A 9,730-nucleotide genomic window follows, 5' to 3' on the forward strand; every position below is an offset into this window, starting at 1 on the left:
CACGCACAGAGGGACGACCATGTGAAGATACAGGAAGAAGACGGCCGTCTACAAGCCAAGGAGAAAAGGCTCAGCAGAAACCAACCCACCAGTACCTTCATCCCAGACTTCTGGCCTCCAGAACCGTGAGAGAATAAATGTGTGTTTAAGCCACCTGGTCTGTGGTGCTTTGTGACAGCAGCCCGAGCAGATCCGTGCAACATTAACGGGCCCTCAATAAGTATTTCTTAAAGTAAGATCAGACTGAAATACTAGAGTTGAGAAGACCTCTTTATATCAGTGTTTTGCATCTACTGTGTCTTACAAGATCCTAAGGCAGTTTCAAATCTGAACACAAAAAACTGCTAAAAATTCCAAAGATTTGTTAAGATTAAAAGCAATGATCTCTGGGAATTTCATGTACTTCTGGGACAAAACAAACCGAGTGTGTGCTTAGTCACAAGTGACTCTAGAACTGGGTGATTTTCAGTCATTTCCTTGAATTAGTACAGGGACACGATTATGCCATCAAGGTGGCAAAGAACTTCGTAGAACGCCGTCCCCACAGAGGCAGGTCTCCGAGGACGCAAAGGAGAGCCTGCAGGAGGCAGAGCGCAGGAGGACACGTTTAAGCCAGACGGCCGGCCAGGCTCCAGCGCCGCACGTACAAAGGAGCGTCACTGCCTCTGAGGAAGTTTCGTCAGCTGTGAAATGATGTCCTGGGTGAGGTGGTTTGTACGACCTCCATGAGTCAGCTCTTGACACCAGAAATACAGGTTATAAAGGGGCAAGTTAAAGGACACCAGGAGGAAGAAAACACGTCCACAGCGAAGAGCACACTGCAGGACAAGGGACACTGTTTCTGCACCAATCGGTGCGGGAGGGAAAGGAGGGGCCTCTGTCGGAGGGACCCCAGAGAAGTGACAGCGTGGGGACGAGTCGGTGCGGGAGAGAAAGGAGGGGCCTGGCCCTCGGCCTGTCCTGCGCCGCGCCTCACACCAGTCCCATCCCCGCTTCACGGTCCCGACCCTCGGCCTGGTCCCGGGCCTTTCCCGACAGTGCGCTACTCCCGCCTCTGTCGTGGCCCCCCCCAATCCTGACGCGAGCTCCGCCCCAATGTCACTCCCGGCCTATCCTGCGCTGCGCCTGACGCGAGCCCCGCCCCCGGCTCGCCCGTCCCCACCCGCCCCCTGCCTTTCCCGCGCCGCCGAGTCCTGCCTCCGACCTGGCCCCCAGCCTATCCCACGCCGCGCCGCGCCGAAGTCCCGCCCCCTATCTCTCCTCCGGCCTATTGCGCACCGCGTCTGCACGAATCCCGCCCACCGGCACGCCCACTCCTACCGTCAACCTCGTGCCCGGCCAATCCCGCGCCGCGCCCCGCCCCTCCCGCGGCGGCGCGCGGCTGTGACGTCGGGGCCAGCGTCCGGGCGCGGCGCGGAGGTGGTAGCTGCGGGCCCCGCGGCCATGCCCAAGCGGGGCTGCCCCTTCGCGGACGCGGCCCCGCTGCAGCTCAAAGTGCGCGTGGGCCCGAAGGAGCTGAGCCGTGGCGCGTGCGCCGAGCGCTACTCTCGGGAGATCTTCGGTGAGTGCCGGGCGCGCCGCTGGGCCCCCTCAGGGTCCTCAGCAGGCGGCGGCCTGAGCAGGGGCTCTGGGGTCCCCGGAGCTAGGGCCGCGGGGAAACGGGCTGCCACGCCGGGGCCTGGGGACGTGAATGACTTCACGCCCTCCTTCACGGGCCCGACGGTCACCGCCCCACGGTGAGCGGGCCCCGTGCCGCTTCCTCAGGATGCCCTGCTCTCTGCACCTGGGCCCTTCAGGCCGGAGGACAGGGTGGGGAGAGGGGTGTCCCGGATAGAGTGAACCGGCGAAGGTGCCTCTTCTGACGCGGGAGGTATTGTGGAGCACGCCCTCCCTGCCAGGCATTGCAGTCGGCCCGAGACCCGGAGGCAAGCAAGACAGAGCTGGCTCCCCCGCCTAGTGGGGGAGACCAGCAGAAGGAGTCGCCAGGGGTGAGTAGGGCGGGCACAGATTGCTGTAGGAGCACCTGCAGGGGTGTCAGAGAAGGTCTCCTGAGCAACAGTCTAAGCCGACTCGTGCAGGGTGAGTACAGGTTGGAGGAAGAGGTGAGTCCAGGAGGCTGGTATCCAGTTCAAGGTGGGACGTGAGGGCGGTGAGTCCAACAGGCCTTCTCGTCGGACATTCTCATGTCGACTTTTAGGCATGTTAATATTATTGATCATCCCTTTGATTGGGGCGGTTAACTCTCCACCGCAGGTACAAAGTGGGGCCTACCTTACCTAGAGCAACTTGAAAGTGACCGGAGATGTATGTCATTGAGAGGTGCCGCTCGTGCCTTGGGGGTGTGGGAAAGAGCCCAGCTTTCAGAAGGACCCCTGTCCTCGAGCTCTGGTCCTCTTCCTCTGGCAGCTTCTTCCCCAACATCAGCAGTTGCTCTGCCCTTTCTCTCCTCCTGCACCAGTGTTACAAACTCAAGGGCTTTCCAAGGCCATGCAGGTGATAAGATGAGGGAAGCCGTGGGATCTGCAGCTGAACTGCATGTGTGTGCCCTCTCTAAGGACACTAAAAGAATTTAGACACTTGGCAGGCAAAAAAGAATTAAATAGAAATGAGGACTAAGGCCTTTACCCTCTCCCTTGAGCACCCCCATCCCAGAGCATTTGCAGGGGCTTGTCACTCACTGGGCCGGGTCAGGGAGGGGTGCTGGGCTCACTGGGCATTCCACAGTAAGTGCAGGATGCCCAGTGTGAACTCAGCTGTCACCCTGGTGTCTTGACCCTGGATGGATCACAGTCCTTGAGGACAAGGATTAGCCTCGTCACGTGGCCCCCCTTCCCCCCATTTTGAGCCCATTGTAAACAGGGGAGGGGGAGGAGACACAGGGTGTAACTGAGCTGTCACCAGCCACTCCATTTGAGTTACCTTATGACAGTTGTTGCCGATTTCATGTAGAGCCATGCAGAGTTTCTAGGATTTCTACCCTGGCAGTGTTGGAGCGAGGTAGAAAACAAAAAACCAAGCATCTCTGGGTCTGGCACCCAGGCATTTGATTTTGTAAAGCTCCCTGGGTGACCGCCATGTAGCCTGATAGAAAGCCACTTCAGCTCCCAGGAATGGGTGGGTGTCCAAAAACCACAGAGGTCAGGAAGAGGCTGGGATACCTTTGTTAGGAGCTGGTGGCTGCCACGTCTTTTGCTGGTAGTCCTGCAGTAGTTGAAGATGATACAAACGGGCCTCGGGCTGTAGGCCCAGCTCTGAGCCTCGGCTGCTTCCTGCCTCCTTGCGGGGGCACCTGTTTTTGTGAATGAACGCTCCACAGTGCAGAGCTTCCTCTGCTCTACACAGAGCCAGTTTGGAATGAGGAGTGCTGGGAGTGTGGGAGGCAAGGGGCACAAGCCCAGCGAGGTGAGGCCAGCTGGGAGGCCACATAGTGGGTGTCATTGCATAGTGGCAGGAGAGGGAGCTCTTGTGTGGGAATCAGGTGGGGCTGCAGGCTCAGAACCTTCCTGGAGGAGGTGGCAGCTGAGCCACGTAAGGAGGGAGGGAAGAGCATGGAGGCAGAGCAGGACCCAGCTCGCCAGAAGACAGCATGGGCAGAACACAAAGGACGACTCACCATGACCACCTGATAGGGCCTTTGTGAGGCCTGAAGGACCAGATGGCTGTGCCAGGGCCTCTTATGCTGCACAGGTGTAAACGTGAGGAATGATTTATCTTCCCCAGAGAAGACCAAGCAACTCCTTTTTCGCGGAGCACAGGCCTACATGGACCACACATGGGATGAAGGCTGTGCCATCGTTCACCTGCCAGAGTCCCCAAAGCCCGGCCCCACAGGGGCCCCGCGGGTTGCACGTGGTCAGATGTTGATCGGACCGGATGGGCGACTGACCCGGGGCCTTGTGCAGGCCTCTGAGGGTGGTGAGTGCCACTGAAGGTGCAGGGCGGAAGCGTGTTTCTCTATTCACAAGGTTGTCTGCCTGGGGCTTTTCCGACCTGGGCAAGCAGGAATGGGGCCAGAGTGTGAAGTTAGGCCGACATGGGGCTCAGGTGGCTTGCCGGGTGGCTCGGAAAGCTCCTGTCAGGAAGAGTTCTGACCTGACTGAAGTCCACTGGAAGTTGTTAAGCAGCTTCTAACTACTGGGCCAGAAAAGGGGCAGAGACTCAGCTGGGTATCCCTTTGGCTTTCCACCTGCCACTCTCCCAGATGATCCAACGTGGGTGGGAACACGCTGGTCAGGTCCCTGTGTGGTGTGAGTCTCAGACCATCCTGTCTCTGGTTAAAGAGACAAAGCCCTCAGCTCCACCGCTCAGTCTGGTCGGTGGGTGTGGGAGGGGCTCAGGAACCTCTTTGCTAAACCAGGAGCTGTGAGCCACACCTCGAGATGCAGATGGGACACAGACTTCTTGCAGGCAGTCAGGAGAAGAGCTGGTTCTTGGTACAGGCCCCAGGTAGTGGAGGACGCTGGGTAAGGGAAGGAGTGCTGAACTTGTGGTCATGTGAATGGTCCGTGGCATGTCTTGAGTGGGCAACCTCTCTGGTAGCATGGGGTCCTGTGTGCCGTGCTTGCTTGTGGGTTGTCCAAAGGATCCAGTGGTAGAGACAGGGCAGGGGAGGGGGACTGGAGTCTTCTGCCCTTGGGTACTCGACAAGGCGGGAGGCCCCCAACCCCCAGCTCTTTCAGTCTCCTTCCAGGGCTGACAGTGTGGCATTTCTTCCTCACAGACCTGTCCGGGGCAGCATCCATCGCCTGTTCCTCATGTGTGCGAGCTGTGGACGGGAAGGCGGTCTGCGGCCAATGCGAGCGGGCCCTGTGCAGGCGCTGTGTGCACACCTGCTGGGGCTGTGGAGCTGTGGCCTGCGCCCTGTGCAGCCTCATGGAGTAAGTGCTTCCCTCCGTGCCGCTGCCAAAATTGTCACCCCAGGGAGTGTGCAGGGGGAACCCCCAGGTGCCATGTGTGGGGGGTGGGAGGGTTGTCCACCTGGGGCAGGGCCCAGAGCACCCTGCGCAGGAGGCCCCTGACACGTGGCCATCTGGTGTTGCCTGGCAAATATGCTGGCGATGAATGCTTTGCCCACCCTTGTCTTAAAAAAAGCTCAGATCGCACATATTACCAGCTTTGTCTGGCTGCGGTCTCCTGTCCTCGAGCTGCACATTTTGGTCTTCTGCACCCTCACTTTAGGGCTTCTCCAGCCAGCACTTTGTCACAGGTTTATTTCCTGTGTGCTAGTTATTCATGCACCTCTGATACATGACAGCAGGTACATGTGGCAGTTTCTACCACATTTATGTTTGGTTGGTTGGTTGTCTGGTTGGTTATGGTTGTCTCCTAAGAGGACATGGAGAGACTGCTTTGTCCATCACTGTGTATGCATTTGCCTCAGCTGGCTGGACCCGGTACTTAGTCTTAGGTGCTGGGGGACTGTTCCCGCTGCAGTGCTGCTTGTGGCTGGCGGGCGGGAGTAGACAGTGCAGAGTCTATGTGTCCTGCTCTGTAAGAAAGATGAGTTCACCCAAACTCACCTGGAACCATCTCTGTAGCTCCAAAACAAGCTTGGTCCCACCAGTTTCTAAAACTAACCATGTCAGATTGAAACCCCCGTGGCACATCACGAGTCCTTCCAGTTGGGGCAGAGGCCTAGGCTTGTTGAATGGAGACTGGGGGGGCCACGGGCAGGGGCGGGCAGCACTAGGGAGAAGTCCCTGTGGCCATTTGCGAGGGTGATGAGGCAGCGGGTGACTCACACTGCACAGTGTGGGGTTGTGTGTTGGGCTAGTCGCCACTGCGGATGCTCTTTCTTTGGTTTTCACCAATCTAATTGATCTTCTCTCCCTACTTATGCATAAACTGAGAAGGGCAGGGTCCTCCCTGGGTCCAGTGCCTTCTCGCTGAGGAGAATGTGGACACAGAGCAGGAGGGCAGGTTGCGGGGAGGAGGGTCCTCCTCCCGGGGCCCTGCAGCTGGAACCCGCTCGGGTCCGCAGCGTCCTCGCAGGGCTCCCCACTGCTCTGTGCGGGTCTCCTCCTGGCCTGTGCTTGCTTTCTTCCTCCTCTTCCCCGGAAGGCCCAGAATTCACGTTGCCATGTCCAAGTGGGCCACTGACCCAACATGGCCACGCTCATTTTTCCTGGCCACAGCCCTGGATGTGGGCTCTCTGCCCTCTTTCACAAATAAAGGACTTGCTTCGGGCCACAGGCTGGAACCGGCAGCGCCCCCAGTCTCCTGCCCCTTCCCCTGCCGCCCAGTACAGCCCCTCGCTCCCTGGTGAACAAGCAGCTCTCTCCCCCAGCTCTGGTTTAACTAAAATGCAGCCCAGCCGGCCATCAGTGTCCTGCCTGGTGGCCCTGTGCTGCCCCACTCCTGGTACCTCCTCTGCGAGGGCACGGGCAAGCCGCTGGCAGGGCGAGTGGCAGGAGCTGGCTGGGGCTGCCCGCACGGCAGTTCTGACTTCTTTGTCAATGTAGACTACACTGCTTGTGTTTTGTGTAGCATATTGCTTGCTAATTTTGTGTCCTTTTAATATCTTTCCTGAGAAATTTCTCCCTGTGATCTGCTGGATGTCCTAATCTTTACCCGTAGAGTCTTGGTACAGCAGAAGAAACTGCTATTTGACATGCTTCCGACGTAGACCGTCACAGTCCACTGAATTCTGACAGGGCATCTGGGAGGTGTCTGTGGAGGCTTCATGGAAGCTTCTGTCCCATTTGAAACCCAGGTTGGGCCACAAGTGGGCTTATCAGCTGAATCTGCTCGGGCTGCAGTAACGAAGGACTGAGCGGCTTAAATAACAGGCAGCTCCGGAAGCCAGGAGTCCGGGACAGGTTCGTCCCTCCTGAGGCCTGAGAGAGAGAGTCTGGCCTGGGCCTCTGGATGGCTTCTGGTGGTGCCTGGTGCCTCTGGTGCATCTCGTGGGTGGCATCTCCACCCTGTGTCTTGGTGTCATCCTTCCGTGTGGGTCTCTTTCTCCTCATGGGTCGTTCTTTCTAGCACAGCAGTCATGTTGGGTCGGCCCCCTGCTCCAGTAGGCATCATCTTAACCAGTTACTTCTATAGCCACCTTGTCTGCAGATAAGGTCACATTCTGAGGTGCTGCAGGTTAGGACTTGAATATGTGAATGGGGACGCAGTTCAGCCCTAACACCAGCTTCTCTCTCCTCCCTGGCACTGTCACAGCTGCAGTGACGTCTGTGAGAAAGCACTGTGCGCCAGCTGTGCCATGTTTGAGGCCTGAGGGCGTTCCCAAGGGCCGCAGCGGACGGCACCCTCTCTGGACGACCAGCACTGGGCCTTGACAACCGTGGGGCAAGTGGGAGGGATGGCTTTTATATATTATGTTTTGTACTCCTAATGACAAGCAAATAAACTCTTTATATTTGCACAAGAGGACTCATGCATGTTCACAGTTCTGCAGAGGAAGCATGTGAGCCAGGAGGGCACAGGTGCTGCTGCGCCCCGGCTCTGTGTCTGCTCCTGCATCCCCACTGTGCACCATGCAAGGAACCCGACTTATCATCCCCCCTTACAGGTCAGGGAACTGAGGCCCAGAGTGTGTCCTCCCCCAATCTCACCCAGCCAGTAAGCAGGGAGGAAGGACTTGCACCCGGCTCTGTGATTCCAGAGAGCATGGCCAGCATGCCAGACCACCTCATGAAAAGGGGTGTTCCAGAACTGTCCCTGACATTCCTGTCACATGCCCTGATCTATTTGCTTCCTGGTCCACTCTGCTTTTCTGGCACATGCGTGGCTGGGGCCCCCGGTGACTAACAGCCCCTGCCCTCCAGGAGCTTTGGTCAGCAGGGAAGATGTCCCCAGCAGTGCTGTGGGGGCGACGGTTCTTCTGGTTGTATTTTGGGTAGGTGGTGTTTGTGTGGGGCCTTGGAGGAAGAGCAATGGGCAGGAGGGGTGGGGCTGGAGGAGACGAGAGGCGCAGGCCATGTGAGCACTGCCCCCCCCACAAGACCCCCGAGGGCCGCCTTTGGGGAGGTGGGCCATCAACCCTCAGCCCCACTGAGAAGCCCTGGACTGGCAGAGAGATCCTCTGAGGCAGAGTTGGGGCAGGGGCCGTGCGCTGGGGACAGCTGAGAAGAGCCCTCACTGCTCCTGTGTGCGGTGGAACGTACTGGCCAGTTTTGAGGGGCAAGTGGCGCTGACCCTTGGAAGCTTGTGGTGTGCAGGCGATGGGTTGGAGCCAGGCTGGAGTGGGGTTTGCAGCCATGGGCCAGGGGAGGAGCACTGCAGCACATCCAGGCAGAGGGGCCCTCAGATAGCACAGTTTGCACTGGGCAGGTCAGGCCATCTCAGTTTGGCTGGCATGAGTACCACAAGCACCAGAGTGGGAAGTCAGCCATGCGCTGGCTGTCTTTGTCAGGGCTTACCAGCTCTCACCTGGCTTCCCATAGGGGCCCCAAAGCCTCTTGCCAGGTGTGCTCCTGCAAACCGCAACCTCACGCTCTCATTTCTGTTACTTTGACGCTCCCTCACCCCCCTGCCCACCTCCCCGCTTGGCCCCACACTCCATGTTCTGCAGCCCTGCTCCCCCTGGGCCCGCAGGAATGCTGTGCTATAGCAGCTGCTCCATCACTGGTCGAGTCACTGCACAACCCCTGCCACCTTGCAGTCTATCCTCCTCTGTCCAGATCTGTCACCTCTGTCCCAACCCTCCACAGCTAACCAAGTCCCTAAAAATAGAAGCCAGTGGCCCCACAGACTCTCACCTCACCCCGCCTACCCTCCCCTCCTGGGTGCTCACCCACCCCAGCCCCCGGCCTCCTGCTGTTCTGGACCATGCTCAGCATGTTTTCAGCTCAGCACCCCCACTTCCTCTGCCTGGGGAGATCTTCCTCTGAATGTCTGTACGGTTCACTCTTTGTTTCTTTCAGGATTTGGCTCAGAGAAGCATCCCACTGTCCTAATGCATAGCACCCTCCATCACTGTCCCTCTCCCCTCCCCAGCTTTCACCAGTGAATGTAATAACATTGACTTGTTCTCTCCTAACTGCAGTGTAGGTTCTGTGAGGGGTGGGACTATTTTATTGTAAGTATTTGTAATTCATATTTGTTGGGCTTCCAGCCATGCTGCAGCAACAGGGACTGGGACTGCACTCTGCTTTCAAACAACTAAAAAAACCCAACCCTATAAAATCTGCAGACATTGGACAGTAGCCAATGCAGGACAGTGGCCCCTGAGAGAAGGGAACAAACAAGATGAGCCCAGGGCTGCCCTGGACTGCCTGCAGAGAGCTCCCAGCTGCAGGGCACGGAGGGGAGCCAGTGAGCTGGCACCTCTCTGAGTTGACAGTTGAGAATTAGGGGCCAAGGCAGCTGGAGTTTGCACACTGAGATGCTTGAGTGGAGTAAAATTGCTGCAGAGACAGTCCCCTCAAGGCTCCTGCTGAGGCGGACAGCTCCTGTGTGGGAGAAAACTGCCCAAGGCTGAGGAAAGAGCCACTGGAAGAAGACAGGAAGCAAACCACATTCCTAACAATGAGGGTGGAGGAACCTCACCATTCACAGGCGCAGGGTAGAGTTCTGAAGGCTGTTGACTCAGTGAGGCCGGACTCGCTCTAGACTAAAAGACTGCTCTGCCCCTTCCTAGCAATTTAAATTCAGACCTCAAAAAGACCAAACTGTTGCAAGCACTTCAACAGCTTTCCACACTTGATCTTAGCCAAAAGGCCGAGAAGCAATTTTGATAGCATTCCAGAACAAAATAAAGAAAAAAATGCGGGGGTTT

At 57.6% G+C, this 9,730-nt stretch overlaps 1 protein-coding gene across 3 annotated transcripts; it reads left to right on the plus strand.

Moving 5' to 3' along the window:
* The first annotated feature begins 1,404 nt into the window (after nt 1–1,404).
* On the plus strand, nt 1,405–7,378 carry SIVA1 (SIVA1 apoptosis inducing factor). Of its 3 annotated transcripts, none has more exons than XM_063091620.1 (5): nt 1,405–1,561; nt 3,721–3,915; nt 4,358–4,446; nt 4,721–4,877; nt 7,171–7,378. In XM_063091620.1, the coding sequence occupies exons 1-5, from the start codon at nt 1,444–1,446 to the stop codon at nt 7,287–7,289; spliced, it is 678 nt and encodes a 225-aa protein (XP_062947690.1). In that variant the 5' UTR covers nt 1,405–1,443; the 3' UTR covers nt 7,290–7,378. The 3 variants fall into 3 exon arrangements, with proteins under 3 accessions (XP_062947690.1, XP_062947691.1, XP_062947692.1); XM_063091621.1 differs by having other exon boundaries at nt 4,358–4,463; nt 7,171–7,261; XM_063091622.1 differs by lacking the exon at nt 4,358–4,446.
* The last annotated feature ends 2,352 nt before the right edge of the window (nt 7,379–9,730 follow it).

The sequence above is a fragment of the Cynocephalus volans genome, chromosome 3, assembly GCF_027409185.1.
Source record: "Cynocephalus volans isolate mCynVol1 chromosome 3, mCynVol1.pri, whole genome shotgun sequence".
NCBI lineage: Eukaryota > Metazoa > Chordata > Mammalia > Dermoptera > Cynocephalidae > Cynocephalus > Cynocephalus volans.

Excerpts from the sequence above, each read along its gene's own strand:
- SIVA1 (XM_063091620.1), top strand. The coding sequence starts at position 1,444 with ATGCCCAAGCGGGGCTGCCCCTTCGCGGACGCGGCCCCGCTGCAGCTC. Across the intron at positions 1,562-3,720 it reads CTACTCTCGGGAGATCTTCG|AGAAGACCAAGCAACTCCTT; the intron begins GTGAGTGCCGGG and ends TATCTTCCCCAG. Across the intron at positions 4,447-4,720 it reads GTTCTTGGTACAGGCCCCAG|ACCTGTCCGGGGCAGCATCC; the intron begins GTAGTGGAGGAC and ends TCTTCCTCACAG.